This window comes from Lampetra fluviatilis, chromosome 21 (assembly GCF_964198595.1).
Source record: "Lampetra fluviatilis chromosome 21, kcLamFluv1.1, whole genome shotgun sequence".
Classification (NCBI taxonomy): Eukaryota; Metazoa; Chordata; class Hyperoartia; order Petromyzontiformes; family Petromyzontidae; genus Lampetra; species Lampetra fluviatilis.
In genome coordinates, this window is record NC_136295.1 from 12,198,260 (window position 1) to 12,225,095 (window position 26,836).

The following is a 26,836-nucleotide window of genomic DNA, read 5'->3' on the forward strand; positions in this document are numbered from 1 at the left end:
ACAGAATGACCATATCATGTACACAGCTACTACCAAGCAAATTAAAACCCAACTACCAAGCAACAACCAAACTGAATAAACAAGAAATGGCAGCAAAACACTCGTAAATTTTTTTAACAGTTCAGTTTTTCTCCAAAAGCACTCCAGTCCGACATCTTCTGCAACAGTAAAGTCACTCCAAGGGAGAACGTGTTTGTGCCGTTTCGTGAAGTGTATCTGCAGGAGGACAGAAGCAGAAAGAGTAGTGCACCTTTGACCTGTAGGACACAGTATGGATGAGACAAAACCGTCATTCCGGTAGACCAAGTCCTCAAAACGGATGGAGGAATAAAAAAAAGATCTCTATATGGTGTGGCACTGCTCAAGTAAAACAAAAGCAATCAGACGAAACAAATGTGCATAAACGTTTTACATAGAGCCAGATTAAAAGGATTCCTTTCAAAACGTAGAAAATTAGAACCCACCTCAAGGTAGTTAATTCTCTAAAGAATGTTGGTCAATGTGAGAACATTCATGGGTATTACTTCGAGCGGATAAGTGGTGCCACTGTTAGCACAGCGCACTATAAACCTGGCTTCCTGAATTCGATTCCCAGTCATGGCCAACATCAGTGGCGATCGATACCTGAACCAGTTCGGCTCTCCCCGTTCACCAACCCACATTGACCACGGTGAAAAGATTTGGGCAAACGACTCCTAGAAATCACACTGCGTGGAGAGACCTCACATCCAGCAGTGGATTGACAAATCGCTCTAAATGTATGTTTATTCGCACTTGCACGAAAGGGCATGTTGTCTGCACGACCGCATTGGACTAGTTTGCATGCGAAGTAAACTTACGTGTCATTCCAAAGGCAATCAAGAAGACAGCGGAGGCGACTACCCCAACCTGGTCGCCACCCTTGGCATAAGCCCCCTTTGAAAGACGTGTCACTCGACCGGGGCAACAAATGCCCCTTCATATAGCGTCAGCGGGAACCAAAGGAAAAGAAGCCAAAAAAACGCCATTAATCAATCGGACACGCGTTTCACTGCACGAAGCGCTGCCCGAGATCCTGAGATGACCTGTATTTACAATTAGTCATCCGGCTTAAGGAATCCAGATGCGCTGTTGGGTTTCATGCACGCATAACATTAAACGTTCGTTTTTAAATGTAATTTATACTCGCGTTCATCGCGCTTCGGTGATGTGTAGATTTTAGGGCATGGTGGTGCAGGCTTGTCATCCATCACTTTAGAGGCAAGAGTCATTGCACTACAAGGTGACAGAGATGGCAGTACAAAAAATTGGTTTGTGAGCCCATCTGTTTGGATCTTTGTGTGTTATCCCCTCATATGCACGGGTATTTTTTTTCTGAGTGAATAAGAAAAGACACTGGCGAAACATACCAAAGCGGGTCCCCTCCTGAAATAATCTTAAGACCCAGTGAGGCTTTCCCAGATAAATTACATTATTATTTGAACACAGATGAAGCGGGGGTGCAGCGGTGTTCAATTGTAGTTAAAATATTTGGGATGGGTTCTCCAATTTTAGATCTTGAGCTGACCCACAGTCCATTGCTCCACGTTTAAGAAAAGCCATCCAGACACTTTGTACGACATCTTGATTCACTGCAGCCAACTCTTGCTTGGTAAAACTGAACACATCCAGAGTGTGGACAACCTGAAAATTACCAAGACAATTTTTTTTATTCATGTAAAGTTATTAACACGGGCAATTTCACACAATCCAGACGAAAAACAGGCTTAGTTGAACTGAACATTACCAAACTTTCCACACACGACCCTCCAACAACAACGGGTGAAACGCTGCAAAGCACTTAAGCAATTGATGAAATGAAAAATGAGAAAATTCCAGCTGCATTAGAAAGAACGCTATACCAGCAGACTATTTGTGTTGGCTGCAAAAGACTTAACGATAATGAATGCAGCATGGTGACTGGTCGATGGCTTGATGAGAACACAGTTGCTGGTGTTGATGGCCTAAAATGACCCCATTAAACAAACACATGCGGTGCAGTAGTCCAGCTGTAGGCACAGCTGGAAGGGAACATGCAGATTTCATACATGGCCAAACCGATACACGGTGAAAATTTCCATTACCTCATTGACTTTATTGAAAAGCAATAACTTAAAAAAAAGATTCTAAACTGTATCTCGTTGCAGAAGAGTTCCATCAACTGCACGTGCGAACGCTTAAAATGCACGTGGGGATTTAACGTGGAAAAATGTAACACTTGAGTTGCATTTTTAGGCCGATGGAAGGGAGCACAGATGATTTACGGTCAACCAACCCCCACGAACCGCACATCTTGTGCAGGCCTTCAACCAGCAGTGGATGATCACAGCTGATGATAATGATGGAAAGGAGCAAATGCACTCCAGTGAAGCTTCTTCACAACTGTTTTGGATGTTCCTCGGGCGGGGGTCACTCTTCCAAGTCCTCGTTAAGACCATGACGAGCCTATGGATCACGATGCCACGACATCACCACGCGACGACGTCTCGGCCATCAGGATCTCGCTCCTCACTCGTCCTCGTCATCATCCTCGTCGATGATCACTCGCTGCCTGGGCCGGCGTCTCGCCGGTACGGCCTCGTCGCCCGAGCTCGAGTCGTCCAGACGGGTGACGACGGGACGACTTCCTGGGGAGTCCTCCACCTCATCTTCCACCTCGTCCTCCATTGCCTCCGCCCCCGGCCCCTCAACCAGCACGCCTGCTGCTGCTGCTGCTGACGCACGGAATCAATCCCCGCAGGGCCGCTCAAAGAATTAAACGCAAATAGCAGAGATAACACCTGCACGGCGCTGTCAAACACGCATGCGCTGCGTACCATTAAAGGCTCTCAAACCTGATGGGAATAATGATGATACGTGGGGTTCATTTTTCACACTGCTGCACGGGCACTTAATGAGTCAGGCCCCTGTTGCCAAGGCAGCTGTATCTGATGTGTTTTATACAATTAATGTAATGGCATGACTGGGTCCGTTTTTCAACAGCACGCATTATGGATGGATCGGTCAAAGTTGACGCGAAAGCGCGGAAAAACCCACGCAGCCTCATTTGGCTTCACGCTGTGCAGCCCGAGTTGAACCACGCGGTAAGAAATGTTCGGCGTGCGCCAGCAGGGGATGGGGTGAGGGAGACGATGCAGGGATACAGCAGACAGAGCAGACAAATAGGACTGACGGTATGCGCTCTATTACACAGAGCAATGGTGGAGCAAAAAGGTACAACACCACAATCGTCAAGAATACTGCCCTAAAAGGAAAACTAAATAGACAAGAAGTGACTTTTGTGCAATAGTCCTTTGTCAGAGCAGAGAGCGACAGAGACCGGAGAGACGGAGTGAACAATAGTTGGAGATTGCATGGTACACCACGGGACCCTGATGAAAATCAGTTTAATAATGTTTATATTGGAAAACTCTTTAAATTTACATATACATTTTGCCATTAGCATATATTTAGTTATAGACTAACCCTTCAAAGGTCAAAAATGCATCTATAAACTAATTTTGTACAGAGTCAAATTATCTTGTATAGAAAGGGATTTCTAGGGCAGATAATTTCTCTTCATATATTGTTTCCTATATTCTTATATAGTTTTGCGTCGAAAAAGGACACCTCTAAAGACAGCGTCCCTTGCCTGTAACATCTGGCTGTTCACCAGCATTTGTTTAAGCAAGACTGCTGATGAGACCCCCTATGCCAAAACCGCTCCAGTCTGTTTGTGTAGAACTGACATTTCCAAAATGACGAACTCCCCAGAACGCCGTGCGACTGATGGGATGTGTAAACAAGAACAAACTTCAGATATGACAAGGAGGCGTGTTGTCTGCTCATTAGATACCCTCCGTGTCGTTGTTGTCGTCGTCGTCGCTGTCGCGCAGCAGACGGGTACGCTTCGCCGGTCGCTTCTCCCCTCTGCCCCTGCGGATGAAAGCTCGCTCGCATGAGAGGGCCGGCAACCCATTTCCCCGACTTCTGCACGTCCACATGTCATCTCGTGGCCTCAGCGGGGTAGTGCATTTGCCGCTTGTCGCGGGGTTCAGGCCCGGCAGCCGCCCTGGTTGTTACCGCGGTTTTAATATCCACAGAAAATCCACTGCGAAGCCGTCTGCTTCACCGTGGATATTTTGTTTCACAGTGGACGTCAAAGATCCCCTCTCAGTCCAAGTGATTATGCCACTGTGTGCCGGCGTCATGGTCCGAATTGGCTAAATTCGAAAAATGAATGTGCAAATTATGCACCGGGGATTACACATAGCAGCAATTATCGCCCTCTACTGGCAGACCAAGGCCTGTTTGCTGGCAAAGTGCTGAGTCCCCTTATGCCCAGAGGGATAGCTGCCACTGAGGGTGCCCTTTAAAATGTTTGACAAGAGATGTAAGTAATGCGAATCACATGCAGAGCGCTCCGAGTTTCCCCGGTGTTCTCTCAAAACAAATCATGAAACTGTAGTATTATCTCGTATGCCCAGGTTCGACGAAAACTCTTCACCTCTTCTGCTCCTCCTCCTCCTCCGAGTTGGTGTTGCGATTCCTTCTCTTCTTTTGCGGCTTGTCTACTGGCACCTTTGCTGGATGTAAACAGGGGTATAAGCAAAGTATATTTACTGTATGCCGATGGGTTGTGTGCGACAGCATGCAATGACGCGTTGAACCGTTGATTCAGAGCCATTCTCACGCTTACGGTGCATTCACCTCATCGTGCGTGTGACAATCGATTATTTGAAATTGTCTACGTTACATGCAAGTGGTTCACACGATTCCTGTAGCCACAAAGAGGCGCTACATTCACAAATACGTTAAAAGGGGAATCAGTTCTTGACTTAAATTTTATCCACGATTGTGTAAATGTATGCAATTGCAAGGCAGGGAAATCGTTACATGTCCTAGTGAAAAAATGTGGATATGCAAACAATGTGCTATGCATGACTTGCTGACCTGCCCATACTGGACAACTGTAAAAAAAGCTTCATAGCTCATCGGATTCCTCCAGTCTAAATAGAGATTCAGAATGTTCTGAATACGTGGCTTACATTCCACATTACAAATATTCTAAGCATGATAGTCTTGAGACAAGGTGAGGCTCTCCGGGTAAATAAATGGCATTATTTATGCTTATTATCACTGCAAAGCTGCAATGCTGCAGTCACATTTCGAGGGGTTCCTACCACTTCTTTTGCACGACATTTCAGCACCGAGAGACAGAAAGATGAACCCAAGTCAGAGACACCATATTAAGAACACATTGTCCTGCGGAGGGAGCTGGTAGGAGCGTTGGGTTGCTCGGTTAATGGCCAGGGTTTACAGCGGCGTGGTGTATTCCGCAAATATGCCCGACTGTGAGGGCGGGCACAAGCCGGCGTGAGTAGGTTAAACGTTGAGTTTTATAAGGGCACCACGGGGTGACCAGCCCATCCCCACCCAGCCCCTCCCCCTCCCTCCCCACCCAGCCCCTTCCCACCCTCCCCTCTCCACCCAGCCCCACCCCTCCCATTTTTGGATGCACGATGGACGGACGAACACAATAATCTCCTGTGGGCTGGTGGAACCAGGAGGTTCCTACCAGTAAAAGGCTTGGGCTGAACACACTTGGAATAAGAGTTGATAGTCTATGATCTAGACTAACAATGGAGTGTCAGAGGAGGAAACTCACCCGAAACCGAAGAATTACGATCTTGTGTAGGAGCTAGATAGATCGTTCCATCACAGGACCATGGAAGACGGTGATGGCATGGGGTGACCTTCATCCAGGTGTAGACCAATCATAGCTAATTATGATATCATGACTCTGCCAAAACTGATTATAATTAGAAAAATAAACCGGTGGGCTGAAAGAAAATCTGGGGACGCTTACCACGGCGTGATCGCGGTTCCCTCTGTTTGCGCCGCTTCAGGAGGGCCTGCAGGGCCTCGGCACGTCGTCCGCCACTCTGCGATATGACGCCATGTCCCCCGTCATCATCATCCTTGTCACTGTCATCGTCGGGGACGCGGGCATGAGTGGACAGCGGGGGTGGGGACGACACTCGGCTGGTGTCGCTGTTTATCCCGCGTCGTACGGGGGACGGCACAGAGTCCGCCGCCGCTCCCCATGAAAGCTCCTCTTCGTCGGAGCTCTCATCTTGCGCCTCTCCTTCAGGGGCCGAATCGTCACTGACTTCGTCATTGTCTCCGCTGCCGGCGCCGTCGCCGCCACCAGCGTCAGCGTCATCATCGCCATCATCATCCGTGGGGGCGCTCAGGCAATCGGAGATCTCGCGCAAGCGGCCAGGAGTCAGTTCTGCCGGTATTCTCCAAAACGTCTCCTGTCCATACGCACAGAAATAAGCACTTTAAGTGTGTTTAAATTAAGCAGTTGACAGCTCAAGAGACAAGGATAGTATCATATGCAAAAGAGACCTGAATCACCAAAATAACAAAATCAAATAAAAACCAGGCAAATATAAATCATAGCAGATGCAATAATTAAATGCATTTGCATAACAGGGAAGACAATTTACAGATATTATTATTATTGTATGGGATATATAAATCCAAACCATATTGCAATGTATCGCCATTGATCACCGTGACAGGGAGAAACAGCGTACTTCGTGATTGGCCGGCGAGCACACGCCCAGCGCGCGCAGCAACCGACGGAACACCCGGTTCTCCATGGCGTCCTCGTTCTCCTCCGAGAGCGGCACCATTGGCACCGGCAGGGAGATCCCTGCATGTCAGTGTGTGTAGGAGTGGACGGGGGTTAGAGAGATGTCACCAGTGAACCACTCAACATCACGTAAGAGCTTCGCAGGGGACGGCTGACTGAACGGTCTCTGCTGTCTTTTGCAGCTTGGATGCCAGAGAGCCGAGCTGGCACCGCTGAGTTCCTGTGTTCAGATCGGGGTTTCAGCCACCCAACTTGCGGTTTAACAGGATTTTAAGCATCGTGAGTTGATGGGTCTCAGCTCAGCTACCAATGACTGTATAACAAAGAAAAACTCATCACGTTAAATTTGTTTCTGTAGTTAATTTGTTTCAATTACAGCTTTGAGATAAAAAATGTGTATTTGTGTGAATGTCATGTGGCAAACATTACTCTAAGTGGCACCGCAGGTGGACCAGAGGTCATATGAAGGGATCTCAGAGTTAGCTTTGTGATACCTGTGCTTCTGTAGGTTCTTTTCTACCAAGAAGGGTGCTACTGCTCTACAAGAGAGCTGAATGCGTACTTCGTGATATGACGCCGTTTTCAGAATCGATATACAATTGGGGAAAATGTCTAAAAAGCAAATGGACTTTGGTGTCCCACCGTCCTCTTCCCGGTCATCAGCCGTCCGTCTCAGGCAATTTCCAAGCCACAGTACCGGCTCCGCCAGCCCTACCAAAGAAATTCACACACACACAGGGCATCCGATAAGTCAGCAGAATAACAAATCTCGTATTAGCTTCTATGTATCCCAGTGTTTGGGCCCCAGAGCAGTTACACCGCCTGCACGCTCATTAGCTACGGCACCGACTCGGGACGCAATAGCACCTCCTTTGCGAGCCTTCGCCACCAGCTTGCGCAGCTCAGCAGGGCTGGTCTTCACAAGCGGCCGGGATTTTCTGCGAGCATTCCGGTTGCCTCCCCGACTCTTCCCGGGGCGGACGGGCCCTGCCCGGGCGGGCGCTGCCTGGGCGGGCCTTGCCCCGGCTCGCTGGATAGGTTGATCGTCATCGCTGCTCCCTTCGTCCTCGCTGCTTTCTTTCTCGTCGTCGGAATCCACATCTAGATGATCGTGGTCATCGCCCCATGGGTCGGCATTGTTGTTTGAGTTGGCCTGTAGGTGCAATGACAAGACAACAAATGCAGTCACAGATGCACACACACATAATTGTCTCAAGGCCCTAATGTATGCTAGATAATGTCCGACGAAGAGGGATATAATGACCGATTCATTGATATAAAATAATTCGTAACTTCACAATGGATACGTCAAATCTTAAGGGCGAAGATTGTTTATATTTGAGTCACGTGTATTGCTTGTAATTGGTTCTTAGAAAACATGGAGTGAATATAGGTAGTAATCCATCACAAGCAGAAAGTAATAAGATTTGTGTATTGAATGTATGGATGTAAAAAGGCAGGGAATTCTAATAAATGCATTCCTAAGTAAAGAAATTCTAAAATAAAATCATCATCATCAGTATCGCCATGAGCCATGATTTATACACCTCTGGATGAAAGCCTCCCCAAGTTATCATCATCCCTCACACCCTGGCGCTACAAAGAATAAGAAAATACACACACACACACATGCCCAAAGAAATGAGGTGCACAGGACTGCAATATCATGGGAACTCCTTTGCCAGTACCAAAATATGAGAATAGGTTTTCCCCTTTTTTCTGGCAACAAAACAGGTGTTAAGATGTTAAAACACCAAACTGAAACCATTAACAAGGAATCACATCTACATTAACCACAATACTTGTGGTGAGAATGCAAACAAAAAACATACTCTGATAGTATATGCATTGTTTTTAAAACTGATTGGTCCACACCAGAGACAGCTTTCTTATGAGCCTCGTCTAAAACGGTGTTAGACCAGAAGACGCCAAAAGGCGGAGCTAGACCAGAGCACGCCTTTTGGCCTTTTGGCCTTTTGGTGTCCTCTGGTTGAACACCGTTTGAGACTAGGCTCGAAAGAAAGCTGTCTCTGGTGTGGACCAATCAGTTTAAAAAACAATGCATATACTATCAGAGTATGTATTTTGTTTGCATTCTGACCACAAGTATTGTGGTTAATGCAGACGTGATTCCTTGTAAAAGATTTCAGTTTGGTGTTTTAACATCTTAACACCTGTTTTGTTGCCAGAAAAAAGGGGAAAACCTATTCTCAGGACCGCAACAGCGCTGCATTTGTGTGCAAGCGGAATTGCTGCCAACCTTGCCAGAGGACTTTCCGGAGCTCTTCGATGGGCGTTTCCGGCGCAGCTGTGCCCGGTCAGATACCAGGCCCATGCTCAGCAGCTTGTCCGCCACCTTCTTGCGCGACCTCTTGGCCGTCAGGTTGCGCACGATGTTGTCCAGCAAGTCTGTGGCAGGTCAGAAGAACACTTACCACCATGAGGGCCGTCAAACAACCCCCCCCCCTCCCGCGCGACCAGGCACCACAATCAAACGGAAGCTCCAGCAACAAGACGCGCATTTGCGCGTTTAAATTCAAGTATATGTGCAGTACAATGTGTTGCACGTCCAACAGATCCATACCTGTCTTGACCATTTAAGCGGCCCCACCAATCGCAGTGAAACTGTGACACTCTACATACATTCACAAATTCGACCTTTTTCACACACAGTGATGAATTCTTAATCTTACGTACATCAGCTTACTTATATCGTACAGTGGAGCATTTTTCCATGTTCGAACCGGTTTGCAAACACATTTTGTCAAGTACTCATTTTCTCTACATGTTCACACATATGCCTACATCTAAGTCCCCAGCAAGTTGGATATGTGACATTATACTGTACAACCTGTTAGTCCGTTGTTGGATGCAAGCCTCCCCATGCTGAGCGGGTATTTGGCAATTATTTGACCATACTGACCTCTGCTAGCCTACAACACCTGTGAGGCATGGTGATGGCCCATCCGAGAACTACTCAAGTTCAAACTTGCCTATCGTCGGACACATTACAAGACCAAGCGCATTCCAGATGATTTAATCATAAGCAAATGACAGTGTTTGAATAAGGAAAAAAAAATAATTTGATGAAGAACCATAATTACAGTTTAGAGTCTTTAATCACTTCCTCTGATCATAGATACATAATTAATGCTTATTCAAAATTAAGATGGAAAATAGCCTGGTCCTAATTAAATGTTCAAGCTACGCAAAAAAACTCATTAAAAACTAATCGGCCAGTGCCGGTGGTGGACACTCCTGACAAGTCACGAGACTCGGCGAGGCTCTCCCCCATGAATCAGAATATTTATCTACACTGGAGAAATCCGATGAGCTGTAAAGCTTTTTTCCACAGATGTCCAGGAGGGGCAGGGTCAAAACTTTTAAACAACAAACGATACAAAAACACGATAGGAGTGCAAAAAATATACAAAACTAGGTAAAGCCCACCGAGCTATTAGCTTCTTTTTCAGAAGTGACCTGGTCACAAATGATAGCTCAACAAAGTGGCTTATGTGGAAATTTCAAGCAGCAAAATAATCTAAATAATCTAAACGTACGTTTCTAATTTACTTGTTCACGTCACCGTTGGCGGAAGTGGCTCTACTAGGGGCAGCATTGATGAGGCCCTTTCGAGGATATTTTGGCCTATTCTTCCATGATGGCCAGACGTCTTGGGAAGAGTAGGCAGTACCCACACTTTACACCTACCACACATGACCTGCCGATCGACTGTGGTGAAATTATTCATGGATGGGCAAAGGCGGGGGCGGGCTTCAGAAACGGGGTCAATGTTGCCACTGCTGTGCCAAGAGAGAGACCCACAAATATCTGGTTTGCAAATTCAAGTCTAATAACCATGACACCACAATACATCCCTCAGTGAATAACTACATCATTCTTATTAAATATAATACCAGCTGTGTGCAATTATAGTCGGAGTCATGGTGACTTTTGAAACTACTCAATGAAAATTACTCTATTATGTGTGGTGTGTGTTTTTTTCAACACAGTTGCCATGCAAATAACCCAACGGTGCAAATACGTCAAGCAGACAGCAACAAACAGCACTTTCCTTTCAAGTTGTGATAGGCAAGCGTTAACATGTGTCTTGAATTGAGAAAGGTTATAAGAGCTTGGGGAAAGAGACAATGGGAGGAAATTCCAAAATGGAGCAGTGCGAAGGAATCATCATACTCTTTAGTAAAAAAAATGTACACACTTAAGCGGTGTGCTTTCGCTAAGTTGTCCCCGCCTGAAGAAGGACGCTTGTGTTGCGCCCGAAACGTCGTGATTTAATTTATTTAGATTTTTTACCGACGTGACTTTACCGAAAAAACCAAAGAGTATGAATCCTTGCAGTCACGAAAACTTCAAATCTAGTGCAAATCTAGTGCAAAGGATGAGAAAAAACAATCCAATTGGTAGACCGAGTCCTCAACACGGGTGGAGGAATCAACGAGTGAAGTTCATGGGAATGGTAACTACGGTAGTCGCGATAGAAGAGTGGTATAGAGACGAATGAATGCCGGTAAGCCAGTGACTGCAGTGAGAGCGTGGTTGAAGCCAAGTGCTTGCGCCAAGCGGTCACCATCGGATTCGTGGAATTCCTCGAAGAGACGTTGCAGCTCCATCTCCTGCTCCTCGCGCCACAGCACCAGCTTGGCGCCCTTCCTGCCAGGTGAAGAAAACACCTGGCGTCAGCCCACCGCACAGCATGCGTAGCATTCACCCTGCGAGATTGAGCATCCCCCCCCCCCCCCCCCCCAGGTGGAACAGCTATTGAAAGACGCTTGTGCCAAACAGTGCCACAGCCCACTGCAGGCCAATCCCTCGCCAGTTCATCATCAGGGATTAATGTCAGCTGGGTCTCAGGATGGGCAACCCAGAAAACACTTCTGCACCCGGAACACCACAATCAGAATGCCTCTTGCCATGAACGTGATTACTAGTCAGGTTCCACCTACTCTAGGCACCAGTTACTTGGGAAATATGCAGTGAAGAATTAAGGCCCCGATTGTCATCAGCCATGATCAACCAAATTGGGTGAAGGCCTCCCCAGCAGTTGCCATTTCTCATGGTCTCATGATGGAACATCCAACCAGCTCCTGCACTTGAGCCGAATTAATAGTTCCATCTCTACAGTGGACAAACTCTCGGGCATGTTCCCTCCTTTGGCTGCAACTCCGTCATTGGTATCGATCATCGACCATTAAACTTTCAAGTAACATGTCCTGCCCAAGCCCACTCTCAACCACCCAAGTGGAATTCAGCTAGGGGCATGGGTGATTTACGGCAGGGTGTGGTTGGTGGGTGTGACGTGGTGCTCCCAAGCGACCTGCGCTTGAGTTCCTTGGACGAGTTGACCAGACCCTGCCGCACCAGCTGGGTCACGATCTGCTTGCGCGTCCTCGTTGCATCCACGATGCGCTCCATGATGTGGTCTACAACATCCTTATCTTGACTCCCTGGTACACAGCACACGAGAGAAATACAGACACACATATGCACAAAGATACACACAGGTACACAACAACAACACCTGCCATACGCTGCTAAGTGACGGTGACTTCACCACAGTATTTGTCCTGGGCGAGGTACATTTTGAGGCCACATGAAGTGTCAAAGGCTCATTGGCAGGTCACACACAGATCCAGCTGTTTTATATATTCTCAGATATGACAGGCATATGCACCACCTGTGTTCACAACAGACACACGAACAGATTCACGTAAAGTTCCCCCGTGTAGCTTTACAGACTGTTGGGGCAAATATTATTAGTGAGCACCTATGAAAGCTGACACGGCATACAAGAGGGTGGAGTATGACCAGCAGCATGCGTGGCCACCTGTCTCTTAAAAATATAATTAGACAATGCATCAAGATGTTAAAAACCATGTAAAAAGTAACACATTCTTCAATAGAATCTTCATAATTGACATTATCACAGCAGAGGTAGGCCAGCGAATCGTTAATAACATCCCACAACTGACCTCCAATCTGGTCCTGGAACTCTGAAAACAGCTTGTCAAGCTCTGCCTGCTCCTCCTCCGTCCAGCGTGGGCCCTTTTTGCTCAAGCCACTGCACACACGCGCGCACCAGCACCAATTGGAACGCGCATACAGACATTCGTGGTGATGAAATTGGGAAAATATTCGCAATATTTTTTTGACAAATACCGAGTTTGACGACTGCACCTCACCCTCCATCATGAGCAGATCCGTAACCCTCGGTCATCTCGTGCACATTGGCCGGCGACTTCCAGAACAGTAGCTCCACAAAGCTCTTGTTGTTCTGTGCCGCCACTTCGAAGAACTTACGGACAATGTGACGCGCAAACTTGGACAGCTCCTGCGACAAAAAAAACACACAATGTGCCTGAGTGTTACATGGACATTTTATCTCTGTAGAAATGTTACTGTGGCTCATGCACTGCCTATATGTTCACGTTTAATGCCATGGGACTCATCAGTGAAGGTCCCCCCATGAGAATGACCTGTGGCTCGTTGGTGCTGGCCTGGCTGTGCCAGCTATCTCTAGTGCTTGTTGTTAGTGCTGTGTCTGCCATGACGGCCCTCCCCTTAAACCCGCCCATCTACCCAACAAGTTGGTAAAAACGCAGCCGAAAAATAATCGATGTGAATCGGTTTGCCACCAATCGTGAATTTGTTAACAATTTGTTGCTGGATGGTTGAGCTGTCATGCAACTGTTACCTGGTACACGTGAGCGGCGGGGTCCGCCAGTATGGCCTGGAAGACGCGGAACGCGGAGAGCTGGAAGAGGAGCCCCTCCATGTGCAGCCCCACGGTGACACGATGAAGAATGACCACGATGCAGTGGTTGGTGTGTGTGCTGTTCTCACGGTAGCCCCGCAGTAGAGACATGCATGCCCTCATCACGGGTGCGCTCGCAAACCTGCAAAGTGCCAACATGTCAGTCGTTAGAACGGGTGACCACCGCACACCAACGATCAAAACAAACTGCGCATCCGCGCGGGATATTTATTACAGCCCTTTTGTGGAACCCACTGCTGGAGGAAAGCCTCTCCACGCCAAGTCAGCCATGGTCAGGGGTCGGCAACCAAAATAACAAGAAGAGCCATTTCTTTCCAATTCGGTACAAAATTCAGTATTTCAAGAGCCGCAATGCATCTGAGTACATACTGTACATACGTACATATCGTCAAGAAGCTGCCCGTAAAGAGCCGCATGCGGCTCCTGAGCCGTAGGTTGCCGACCCCTGGCCATGGTGGTTTTACAGTGTGGGTTAGTGAAGGGGACCGGTTCAGATGTTGTTTGCCGTTGATGTTAGCCGTGGTCAGGAATTAAACTCAGGTCGTTGGGTTCGTAGCACAGAGCGCTAACCACTGCATCACAAATCTACCCAATGGCCTCTCACCCGGTTTTAGAGGTCATCTATCTTAAGAAAAATAAATCAGTGGCCACAGGTGGCTGCCAAAGTCATTTTAATAACGTTGCCAACATGACATAGTGATGAATGTGTGGTATGATTGAACTGCCAAAACCTACATTTTCTTAAATACACATTCAAGTAATTTTATAAACCATGTGGTATTTATTTATTTATCGTGAGAGAAATAGATGGTGGTATTTGCAGAATTTCACACTTTATATCCCATGTTTACATAGGACATACAGTGTACCTATACATACATGATGGCCTGGCCACTTTATCTCCATTGCTAAATGTCCAAAAAACAACAGGAGGTGAATATGTTAAAACCAAGTAAAAATTTTACAAGAAAAAATAAAACATCTATTTTAAACTCACTACAATTGCTGGGTAACCAAAAGATACAAAAGATCCTCTGCACTATCGCTTCCCTTTTTCTGTTTTAAAAACTAAGAACTCACGACCTTAAGATGTAACGTGTAATAATGAGCATCACAGTATTTCTGCGCAGTTCGAGTTCGCTTGACAGAAAAAAAAAAGCGCCGTGCACGCGGTGACGGGGTGGTCACGTGACCCTTGGTGCCTGCGAAGGGGCGTTGAGCAACGTGCACCACTCAAGTACAATTGCATCACTTCACTTCATAAGTCCCAGGAACATTTTAATAGGGGAAAACTGCCATCATTTTTCAGTGGAGGAATATGTCATTTCGCCCAGGTGTGTTGCAATGAAAATGACCCCCCACCGCTTAATGTATTCCGTGAAGTTGAATTCCTTCTCACTGACGGACACGGCTTCCACCTCCTCGTTCTCCTCCTCCTCCATCTCCTCCGGCCCAACGTCATCCTCCACCGGTACGTCTTCAACCACCGATGCCGAGAGGGCAGCTGGCACACCAACAAACCGCGCACGCCCACATTGCACATCTACCTCTCGACTTTGAAAATGAGTTCCTGAGCACAGGCCGAGAGGGCCCACACTGCCGAGCGGCTTCCTATAAAAAAAATATTGTGATGTACAAAAGTTCGGGCCAGGCCAGGAAGCCAAGTGGGGTTGACCAATAAATAGATAAACCTGCTGCCAGAACGGCAAAATCGAGTTTATATTTGAGTGATGTAGCTCATTAAAACTCGTACATGTGCATTTGCCTGGTTACGATTGCACCTTATGCACGCACATGTGCATGCAGGTGTGTGTGCAAGTACGTACAGGGCAGCTTTGCGGCATGGATCTGTCGCAGGAGTTCCAGCTCATCCTCCGGGGTTATCCCCACCGCCCCAAACACCTCGCCCTCGGGCCAGACCTCCCTACAATAACCAACAGCACACAAAGCCCATCCCATATCACACATACAGAAGCCACTTGCTGGGTTCTAGATCAGTGTTTCTCAATTCCAGTCTTCGTGACTATCACGATCTGCCTTTACCTGATTACCAATATTTTATATTCATAAGAAAGTTGTGCCAGTGTCTACTGCATGCAATGTATTTACAAATTTTTTACAGTTAAGGCCCACTGAGCCATAGAGATTTTTTTCAAAAGTGACCTGGCCACAAATTACAGCTCAACTAAGTGATTTTTAATCACGTGGTTCAGATAATCGTTACTGGTGTTGGCTGCGAGCGTGAATCGAACTCCTGTAGTTGGGTTCGTAGCGCAGGGCGCTTACTGCTACACTCCCCATATATTTACCGTTTTTTTACCAGGTAAAGCCCACTGAGCAATACAGCTCTTTTTCAGAAGTGACCTGGCCACAAATTATAGTTTAATGAAGTGGTTTATCATGTGGAGGACCAAGAGAACAATCCACGCGACCACGGGAAGAACATGCAAACTCCAAAATATACAGGCGTCAGGGTCGGGATGGAACCCACGACTTCCTGTATACCGGGCGATATATTTAACACGCCTAGGCAGAGTCCTGGGCTGTCCGACAAAAATTTCAAATTTCGTAAATGAGAAATTACGACTGGAGTTAAAGTCCAGAGCTTTTGTAACATCACTGAACCAGTCCAAGTGATGCCAAAGAGAAATCACTAGAGCTGAAAAGGGACTTTAAAATCTCTGTTTCTCATAAACGAAGCTTCAAATGCAAGACGTACATTCGGGGACACACAGGCATTAGACAAGTAACAATTTCAAGTAGGTTGTGGTTCAAGTCCAGAACTAATGATTTATTTTGCCTCATATGTACCATCTCACAAGTACAATTGGCAAAAATATAAAAACTAATCAGTAATTTACTTTCACGATTTGATGCATACATATCACGAGCATAAGAATACACGTCATATAATGTATAGACAAATGGTTATATGCTACATATTAACTAAATAAGAGCTCCTGTTTTGGCGCCTTTTTGCCTTTGACCAATACCGCTCGCAAAATGGGAATGCAGGAGTAAGCCGACTGGTGGTGGCGACAATGGAGGGGGGGGAGTACACGCACCTCGCGGAGCGCAGCAGGCCGACCGCGGTGCCGGCTTGCCCGGCGAGCAGCGCCGCCTGGATACGAGCGGTGGCCTGCCCACGCTGCTCCTCCACAGGAACCTCCGACGCCGCATCAAACGGCACCGCGCTGTCCGGCACGGCCTCCGCACCCTGTGTGATTTCACCCTCTCGTAACCTTGGTGGGTTACTATAGCTGCTTGTAAATGTCCACAACAGTTTATATACAAAATTGGGGAATAAACAATTCGGATGGCACTTATTATTGTCACGTCTCAATCGTATTGGTGAATGAGGGCCACATCACCTCGATTCTAAAATCTGACCAGCAGTGCCATGAGCTAGTGAACACAATTGTCAATAACATTGCCTCAAAATAATAAAATGTATAATAGCTGACTTTTTGGGCAATGGCCCTTCTTCACAGCAAGACCATCAGCCGAACACGGGGAACATCACGGGACCTTGTGCCGAGAGGAAGAAGTTCACGCATAGGTTGAACATTGACCTCCAAAACCTGGAGCTCACGCCACTGCATGGATTACGGTGAAAGGTGCTGCCCTACAATTGCTTGCTCACACTTCTGGTGGAAACGCCTCTATTAAAGGGAAGGCTATAGAGCCTCTCTTGAGGGTTTTTGGCCTACTCTTCCATGCTTGGCAGACGTAGAGGTTACCCACCGTTAACTCCACCACAAACAACCTGCCAATTAACTTAATTTGATGGATTGATGCAATACCCATCCTGCGTGTGTGTGTGTGGCCCCTTTGGCTCACCTGTGCATAGGCGATGAGCTGCTGTGACAGCTGCTGCCACTGGGCCTCGCACTCCTCAGGGCTCCTCTCACTGCTGGATGGCTGTGCCTGCGCTCTGCTCTTCTTTTTGCGCTTCACTCGCTTCTTCTGCAATGCGAGCAGATCCCAGAGAAACAGCAGCAGCGAGCCAGTGAGTGAGAGGGCAAAATGGTCCAAAGTTATCAGCCTCCAGGTCGAAGGTACTCAGGGAATTGTGTTTCTACATTCGCCGTTTTGATGGTGTATGCCTGTGACCCAGCAGGACCTTCATGAAAAAGAACCTTGAGACTTTGCTGGATAAATAAATTACATTACTATTATTAGTTTACGATTTCTAAGCATTGGCAAACATGAATATGAACATACAGGCCGCGGCTAACATCAGTGGTGGGTGATATCTCAACCGGTCATGACCACCTCTTCACCAACCCACATTGACCATCCTGGTGAAGTATAACCAAACGATCCGCGTTACAAACATGACATGGGGAGGCCTTCATCCAGCAGTACATTGACAAGTCGTAAATCATGATTATTAACAATAATACATTTTCAATGCATAAATCATTGGATGGCCATGTTCCGCCAAAACGTCTGCACACGTGAGCAGGCACACGCCCGCACGGGCCCACGTGCCTGCACGACCACGGCTTTGCGGCCGCGGCAGAAGCGCTGTAGGAGGCGCAGGAAGGTGTGCGTCGTCTCCACGAGGTCGCGCAGAAACGAGCGCGGCTGCTTCGTCTCGTCGAACTTGCGGAAGAGCGTCACGAACAGCTCGCGGTACTCCATCACGTAGAATAGGTTGCCTGCGTGGCGCCGACGACAATGAGCATTGCATTATTGCAGCGTCGCCTTGGGATGAAGGGAATGTATGTGGAACTTCTGTTGCACCGTACATAGTGAACCACGCTAATTTGAGGTGCAAGGAAAAGGACAACAAACTAAACACAAAAAGCAGTTCAAAAGAAATGAGTTTTAAATCTCAATTTAAAAGTGCATATCTCCAGTGGCTTCCTAATATCGGAAGGAAGAGCGTTCCAGACGGCTGCAAAAGCGCATCTGAAAGCGCGCGATGCAGTAACCGAACACACTGCCTCTCTGACTAGCACGGTTGACGACATACGGTGTTGAAGAAGTTCAACATACATAGACTGCCGAGCGACTCACTCTTAATGACCTTGGCGCTCTCCCGCACGCTCTCCTCCTTGGACCTGTCCATCTCCTCCAGTGTCATGATGAGCTCCTGGTAGGCTTTCAGGGCCAGGTGCATCCTGCCACACACACACACACACGATCCCAAAGCAGCCACACCGTCACGACACAGCAGGAACCTCATGTGCTCCCACATTCACTTCTCCGTGCGTATCAAGATTCACGATTGACTCTCATATCAATGAAGAATGTACAAGGGATGCAGAAATTCAGCCACTACCATTTTAAAAATGATCACGATTCATGGTCATGATTCATTTAGAAAATTGATTTATGCTTGGTTGATTGTGCAGTATGTATAATCAATAGTGGCTGCAGGGTTTCCATAAAGCAACCACAATCAACTATCAAGACTGTGTTAAAGAATTTTAATCAACGAATTCAAATCTTGTGGAAGCACTGATGACACCATCGTCTACATAGCAGTGAACCACCGTGAACTCCGAAAATGCGATGGAGCCATCGAAGCAATCCAAGGCACATCAACTAAGCCTTTGTCTGGCTAACTAATATGTATATATAGACTTCTACCATCAATCAACCAGACAACCTGGAGCAAGTTGATTGATGATCCAGCACTCACTGATTCACTCAAGTCACTTGCTCGTTGCCAGTCAGTCGCTTTATCACGACAGCCATGGGAATGGTTCCCATGAACAACTCATTGATTTCCTCCACCCATGTTGAAGACCCGGCCTACCACTGTTTTGTTTCATCTATCCTGTGTTCAACCACCAAACTGCAGATCAAAACCCAAATCTTTATAGTTTTCTCACACTACTCGACTTTCGAATTCCCTCCTCGTCGATAAAAACGTGTTAATCATCCCGTCATACACACAAGGAAGATATGATCATTACATGCGAGGAACAAACACACACACGCGCGCACACACACCTGCGGGACCACGGCAGGGCGTCTTTCTTCTCCATGAGCATCATCTCGTAGCAGTTGGTGAGGTTCTTCTCGATGAAGTGGAACGTGCGCACGCCCACCGTCTCGGACACCAGCTCGGGGCGGAACCCTCGCAGCCGGTTGAACTCCATGAAGAAAGCGAGCGCCCACATGTAGTAGCTCTCGTCATTCTGCTGCCCCTTCTCGAGCAGCAGTGTGTCCTGTCGCCCACAGCAGGACAGCGTGATTGTGTGGATGCGCTAGTATGTATGTTGAACTTCTTTCACAGCGTACGTAGCCAACTGTGCGCATCAGAGATGCGGGGGAAAGACAACGAACTAGGTAGCAGGCTTCCTTCCACATGGCTCTTTTTATGTACATTGCCATATTTACTTTTGGGGTGAAGCACTAGAAGGGTGGTTCGTGCACTGTCGCTCTGAACCCAGTGAGTGGAATTCAATTCCCAGCCACAGCTAACACCAGTGGCGAGTGAGATCTGATTCGGTCCTCAGTCCCCACTTCACCAACCCGTGCTCATCAGCGTGGTGAAGTATGGTAAAATAACCCCTACGCCCCACAATGTGGGGAGGCCCTCATCCAGCAGGAAATTGCTAAAAGGGCTGTGGTGCACATATTACCAATGACCAACTAAGTATTGATTAGAAAAAAAATATTTTCAGTTAGTTTGAAATCTTCCCAACGCTGCATTTTCAGTTTGCCGTGCAATTAACAGGCCCCATGGATGGCCGTGTGCAGCACCCCGTGTGTGGCAAAGAGTCAATGGAAGGGACCTCAGAAGTAGTTCTGTGAAGTCTCTATCATAGGCCGTTCTCTCTACCGCGGCACAGTTGCATCACGTTGTCGCTCGTTGCAGTGTTTAAAACGCCTCTGTGCCCGAGGTGCCGCACACATATTCTAAAACATTGGTGGCTGTGAGCACGCTACGATGGCCGCACCTTCACATTGTACATGAGGCGGTTGTAGCAGGCATCCAGGAAATCGATGCAGAATGTGCGCAGGAAGAGTCGCACGTTCATGGCCGAGCGGCGTCGCTCTTCGGCCTCGGGCGCCAGCAGGCGCCGTTTGGGTCTCCGCTGGGGCTCCTTGCCGATGTCGTGGCTGTATCCCGCCAGCTGCAGGAAAACCGCCAGAGTGGCACGGGCAAGGACAAGGGTTTTTAATTAAATCCTCATCAATTGTTCTACTCGTTACCAAGCATCCGTGACCTCGATGTTAAAGCTACTCCACTCTGCAATTTTGGGTTTTTGATATAACTTTGGAGAACTGTCCTTGTTCAAATTATAATACTTTCTGTTCATCTCATTCTATCTATCTCAGTTCCTTTTTCCTTCCATTAAAAATAAAATCTACATTTTTGCAGGTGTCCCCAACACACCGATATCTCTGTTGTCAACTTTATAGTTTCCCAATATCTGAGCTCCATCTAGCATTTTCACTAATCCCTGGTCGTACACTTTAATAGCTTCTACGTGCTGTCCAAGAATGCACAGTAATCTTATGCAAAAGCTGCAATCTTCCTCCTATATGCTGTATTGATCATCTGTTTCACAACCATTACAATCGCACAAAAAACTGTTTTATTGAGCTTGATTTTGTTGTGACTTTAAACAAATAACCATAACCTTTTTCAATATCCTGCCAAGGCCCGTGGTGGAATGCGATGCAAACGTGTTGTGGCCTTGGGATATCTCACCTTTTGAACGCCCAGGTGAAACACCAGGTCGTTATCGCTGATGGATTTGTGTCCTTGGACCACGTACGTGCCCACAAACCGAGAGTGCCTGCCAACACAAACACGTGCAATTTTGAATCTAGAGGTGGGCAGAAGGGACTAATGAATCCCAATGAGTGTTGAAGTAATTGTAAAGTTAATACTTAAAACTTCTGTGAAAAATGTGTGAGTTAACGCAGAAGATACTACCTGGCCCAACAATTAAAGACGATATAATCAATGCAAATATTGCTGAAGGAAGTACAGTTGGATGTGCTGGGTGATTTTAATACTTTGTCTTTTTCCACAATTGTATCGAGATTGTGTTATCGGCATCATGTCACGAGACCAAAAACCCATGCGGAAATCTCAACCCGATTGATGTGCATCAATTAATCGACGCATCGTTACAAGCCTAATATTTCACACTGTGCGCAGTGACCGAGCAGGTTGACCGCATATGTTTTGTGGTTGCGCTGAACAACTTTCCGACGCGTTTCCGGATTGCACTGCGCGTTGCTGGACAGGATGTCCGACGTGCGTGTCGCTCCGGGTGCAGCCCAGCCCGTTAAGCAAAGAAGCCGAACCATTACGCGGTACAAACCAAAGTAACGCGGGACAGCTGCCCGAGCTGTCGCCCGCAACCACGCGCGCGCCGCACCTGGAGCTCCGGTGCCACATGCGGTTGCGCTTCTCGGCAAGCTCTCTCTGCCGCAGCAGCTCCAGCTCCGTGGTGTCGGCCTCCTTCTCCCGTTCCGGCCTCGTGCCGCCCGTGCTCACGAGCTGAGATGGGGTCTGGAAGACGGGGAAAACCGCCGACACGCGATGTCTCGCACCGGTCGGTGAACGAGCGTGCAACAATGCTGGTTTGTTCACGAGGCGAACACAAAAATCTTCGCACCTCTAGTAAATTAGTTGTCAAGACGACGGACAAACTCTTGCACTTTGAGATGCATTGACAAATGTACGTGACGTACTTTTAGATGCGTTGGCCACATTTATGTGACGTTCAAAAGTGCCGCAGTAAATATCTCTTTCAAGGAATATCCCGTTACATCTATGACAAATAAATGTATTCCATTTACATATTAAGCCGCTTTTATTTCACCAAAGTTATCATTATATATATTACATAGGCGTAGACACGCGTGTGCACGTGGCAGCACCTGCATGCGGAACATGAGGCAGACGATCTCCAGCACATGCATGCACCACTGCTGCTCGCTGGGCGCGCTGCACAGGAAGCGCAGCAGGTCGTCCATGCCGCTCATGTGCAGCGCCCACAGCACGCGGTCGTGCAAGCTGGCGTCGTCATCCACGTTCTGGGGAACACGTGCAGTCGAAACGTTGCGAGGGAGGCCGCAGCCTAAAATGTTCTAACGTAACAGGTTCACCAGAATCGGCTCACACAAGCCTAACTATGCCGATGAGATGGTGTATGACAACACTGGTCCATTGTGTGCTTGTGCTGAACCAATGATGCTAAATGTATGCATTCCAAGAAGGCTGTGTGGCTGATGGGATGTGTGAAAATAAATATTTTCATATGGAGGGACCAAAATTAGCACGGTTGGCTATGTATGGTGCAAAATAAGTTCTATATGCAAACATTCAAGCACTGATTATTTTAAATTCACGTCAATTGGTGTCAATTATTCTTCTCAGATTGGCGACGTCTAGGGAAGGCCTTCAACAACCAGTGGACTGATCATGGCTGATAATGATCAGAATGAAGAAGCTATAACAGAAGAGGATCAAATCTCACTTAACTCACAATCCGTAACATTCATTGTCAAAAAAACTATTTTGGGACATACGTACCTTCTCCAGTGTAGGATCTGGAGGCACGTGCATGACATTTCGGACAAGCAGGAGCATACGTTCTATCAGTAGCGTGTCTTCCTCTTCCCTCTGCTCCCATTCCTGTGCACAGTGAACATAGCAATTAGTGGAAAGAGTCCTTCACAACCATTGTACAGCATACGGCCTTGTGTTCAGTTATGCAGGCTACGCTACGCCGTGAAGATGTTTGCGTGAGCGAGAGTTAGTTCATGTGAACTGACCAGCTGAAGTAAGTTGTAGAGGGTCTCGCTGAGAACGGTGAATACCTTCTCGTTGGCGAACGCCTATGGAAAGCAGACACACGAGGAAGTAAAATTCACATGTTTTCTGTTTCAGCAAGCAAGACCTGTTAAAGCCCCCAGTCAACCTCCGTTAACAGGGGGGGTTTCTTCTTACTCTTAGGTTTTTTCGGTAAAGTCACGTAGGTAGAAAAATTAAAATAAAAAATAATAGAAGTAGTAATAGAAATAAAATAATAAATCACGACGTTTCGGAGGCAAAACAAGTCTCTGTCATCAGGTGGGACCGTCACAGCTAAATTTACTGTATCAAGTGAGGAAAAATCCAAGAGACAAGCCTTAAATACAAGTTAAGGGAGGATGAGCTTATCTGAATGTGGTAGCCAGGGAATGGAACGTGGGGGCGGTGGGCGGGGCTACAAGCGAACAATCGGTGATTGTCGACCTGTGCAAGAGAACAATCGGTATACCTCGACCTTCTTCTCCACTGCTGTCTCCACTGTCTGGAACTGCAATCTTACATTCCACAATGCTGACTCTACCCACAAGTTAAGTCCAGGCTTAATACCTCCCTCTTCTCTTCATGACAAACAATGTTCACCTTGCCAAACGTCCTATTTAGAATAGTAGACTAACTTCTTCCATACCTAAAAGTGCACAAAGGGATGTAAGGCTGCAACAAATATAGAAAAATGGTCCCTTATTTTTGCTTTGACTCAAATGTGATACAATTCTTGTACAGCAACTGCAATGCTCCCTTCCCACCTGCTTGTACGCCTGCAGGTGGCAGGTAACCGCCAGGTAATGATGGCGAGTGGTGGGGTCGGTAGGGACCTTTCCAAACAGCACGATCGCTGGCTGAGTCAGGTTCACCAACAACCTGCACACAGATACGCACGCTCAACCACCGCAAGCACGCGGACACAGGGGCACGTGGTGCCACTGCTTGAACGCACTCACATCAACGCCACGGTGTAAAGGTGTGTGCACACCTAGGTGATCTTTTGCCCATCATGGTTGCATGCAACTTAATCGCTAGGGGTTGTTCAGGGGTGCCTGTGGCACCCCTCACAACCATTTACGGCCTTCGGCCAGGAAAGTCACAAAAAAATTGCACACGAACGACGCATTCACGCAAGCATCCGATGCTCCGTTTTGAAGTTTTAAAATTAAACATTATTGAATTGCATTATGTTTTCAATGAGATCATTGTATTTCTTCATTAAAAGCTTATATCATTTTACATCTGGAAGACTTAATTGAAAACGGACATTTCGTGTGAATTTTCTCTCGCCGTTAAGAAGATGGCCTTGCTGGGGGGTTCGGTTTGATGCGGACTTTCACTTGTTTGGGATTGCGGGATCGAGATAAGGTGACAGAGCTGGCCGTGCGAGAAGACCACCGTCTGCAGATCGATTCCAATGTAATCGAACATCTGTCCCTGCGCCCCCGTCATTCATGCAGGGGGCGCGTAGGTTTGCAGCGCCCCCTGCATGAAAACGACTGAAAGTGCAGCGTTCATCACAGATAAAGTTGTGCGCTTATATAAGAGTATGTCTTTGTTGCCAGTTGCACAACCGATTTCTTGATGGGGAGACAGACTCTACCTTCAAGTGATTTGCCCAGTGATTTGTAGTGACGTAGTTCATCACATGCACGTTCGTGGCGAGACAGATATATGGATATGTTGTCTGCTTATCTATTTTGCTACTGGTATTCCCCACAATGACGCTGATGATTATTTCGTGCCATGGTTAGGCAAGAGATCATTCAGGTGTCGACGTGACACAATCGGCGGTCACAGTCACCTCATTATTGCCTGGAAGAGGACCTGGTCGTTGTGGTGGTAGAGCAGGAGTGGCACCAGGTCGTTCTGCAGGATCATGGCATCTCCCAGCTGCTGGCGTATGTCCTTGCTGTCATCCTCACGGCGCAGGAAGCGGATCAGGTCCTTGACAGTCTCTTCAGCATGTCGGGGGAAAGTGTTAGATACAGAAATTGCATTTTACTCTGAGATTCAAGAGCAAAGCCACATGCACTAGCAACGAATAACTCGAGACAAAGGTAAATTTTTTTTTTACATAAAAGCGATACAACAAAAGCAGTCTTTCTCAGAATTCCTTGCAGGTCATAGGTCAATATAGCATTGCTGCCAATACAAAAATTACAACAGAAAGACTGAAGTTTAACAGTTGGCTTTCACGACCAATATTATCCGTAAGAGGTTTTTGGGTAAGATCGCGTGAATATAAATGTGTCGTTAAACCCACCACCACCTGACACAGCCAATTAGTCAGGTTTGTCACGTAAACAAAACATGCTAATTCGTTACCAGTACAGCACACCTGTGTGTTGGAAAGTAAACCCAATTGTAAATATCTGTGGGTTTACTCTCCAACATACCAGTCTGCTGTACTAGTAATGAATTGGCATGTTGTTTCCGTGACAAACCCTACAAATTGGCTGTCGGGTGGTGGCAGGTTTAACAACACATTTATATTTACGCGATCTAACCCAAAAACTTCTATTATGGATTAAGACTCAAGTTAAATGTTCCCACCACCTACAATATTAGTGACTGACATGTTTGGTGACGTACTTCCGCGAGGACATTTGGCCAATACCATTTACATTTAACTTTTTTTTGCTGTGGGTAGAAACCTGAGAACCCAGAGGAAACCCATGCAGAACGGAGGGAGAGAACACACTAACTCCACACAGAAAGGCTCCCAATGTAGGTATCAAACCGAGGAATGTCTTGCTGTGTTAACTATTAACTGCTGTGCCAAAATAATCCTAATACAGTATAACATATGAGGTATACATTTGAAGGTAATTATGCATAGCTTCATAAAATATTACTTATTTATAGACTAGGTCGAATGGTTTGACACATACATGAAACTGAATGCACCGTCTGAGTACATCCAACACCATGGCATTTGTACCAGCATATACATTTAATTTCCTTGTAACTAAATCTGGCTCGGACAAATTACTTTAACAAAGCATTAACAGTAAAAAAAATTACTTACAGTCACATCAACATAGATATAGGGTGACCATTGCACTGGTATGTAAACAAAGAAGGAAACACGTCAAATGATGTTGTAAAGTAACTGAGATGTCCATCTGGCATGGTGGAACCACCGCCCAGTAAACACGGAACGTTAGGCCGACGTTGGTCCAACAGTTCCAACCACCTCGCCCCCAACGTTGGCGCAATGTTGAATGCTTGCCGGATCAGGACCCAAAGCTGCAGGATCAATGCAAACGATCCGCCACTGACCCAAGCAGTCCGGCTCCTTGTGGTAGGTGTCTCCCTCCAGGAACCCCAAGGCGCTGCATGTGGCCAGGAGCTCACAGTTCATGGTGGCCATCCCTGCAGCAGGTTCACTGGGTGGCCCGTGGCCGGGTGGAGGGCTTTCAGCGGCTGTGTGCACGCAGTGACACTGCGGGGGACACACCAAACAAACACACATGTTGATGGTACAGGAGCCCGGAAATGAGAGTTGTTTCGGTAAAGTCACGTAGGTATAAAGTAAAATAAAATAAATCATGACGTTTCGGGCACACTTCAGCAATTGTTTCTTGCTGTGGTT

At 47.0% G+C, this 26,836-nt stretch overlaps 1 protein-coding gene across 1 annotated transcript; it reads right to left on the reverse strand.

Moving 5' to 3' along the window:
* Nucleotides 1-1,960: 1,960 nt before the first annotated feature.
* TIMELESS (timeless circadian regulator) lies at nucleotides 1,961-26,614 on the reverse strand. Its single transcript, XM_078865775.1, has 29 exons — nucleotides 26,524-26,614; nucleotides 25,043-25,196; nucleotides 24,000-24,114; nucleotides 23,217-23,279; nucleotides 22,975-23,076; nucleotides 22,320-22,475; nucleotides 21,815-21,948; nucleotides 21,136-21,223; nucleotides 20,378-20,554; nucleotides 19,425-19,642; nucleotides 18,483-18,586; nucleotides 17,952-18,121; nucleotides 17,298-17,423; nucleotides 16,523-16,674; nucleotides 15,284-15,381; nucleotides 14,820-14,961; nucleotides 13,377-13,578; nucleotides 12,865-13,013; nucleotides 12,655-12,743; nucleotides 12,000-12,129; nucleotides 11,253-11,335; nucleotides 8,922-9,070; nucleotides 7,529-7,814; nucleotides 7,304-7,372; nucleotides 6,603-6,721; nucleotides 5,867-6,317; nucleotides 4,505-4,583; nucleotides 3,854-3,933; nucleotides 1,961-2,726 (listed from the first exon to the last, which is right to left on the reverse strand). Exons 1-29 carry the CDS (start codon nucleotides 26,612-26,614, stop codon nucleotides 2,527-2,529), a joined length of 4,176 nt encoding a protein of 1,391 aa, XP_078721901.1. The 3' UTR covers nucleotides 1,961-2,526.
* Between the last annotated feature and the right edge of the window lie 222 nt (nucleotides 26,615-26,836).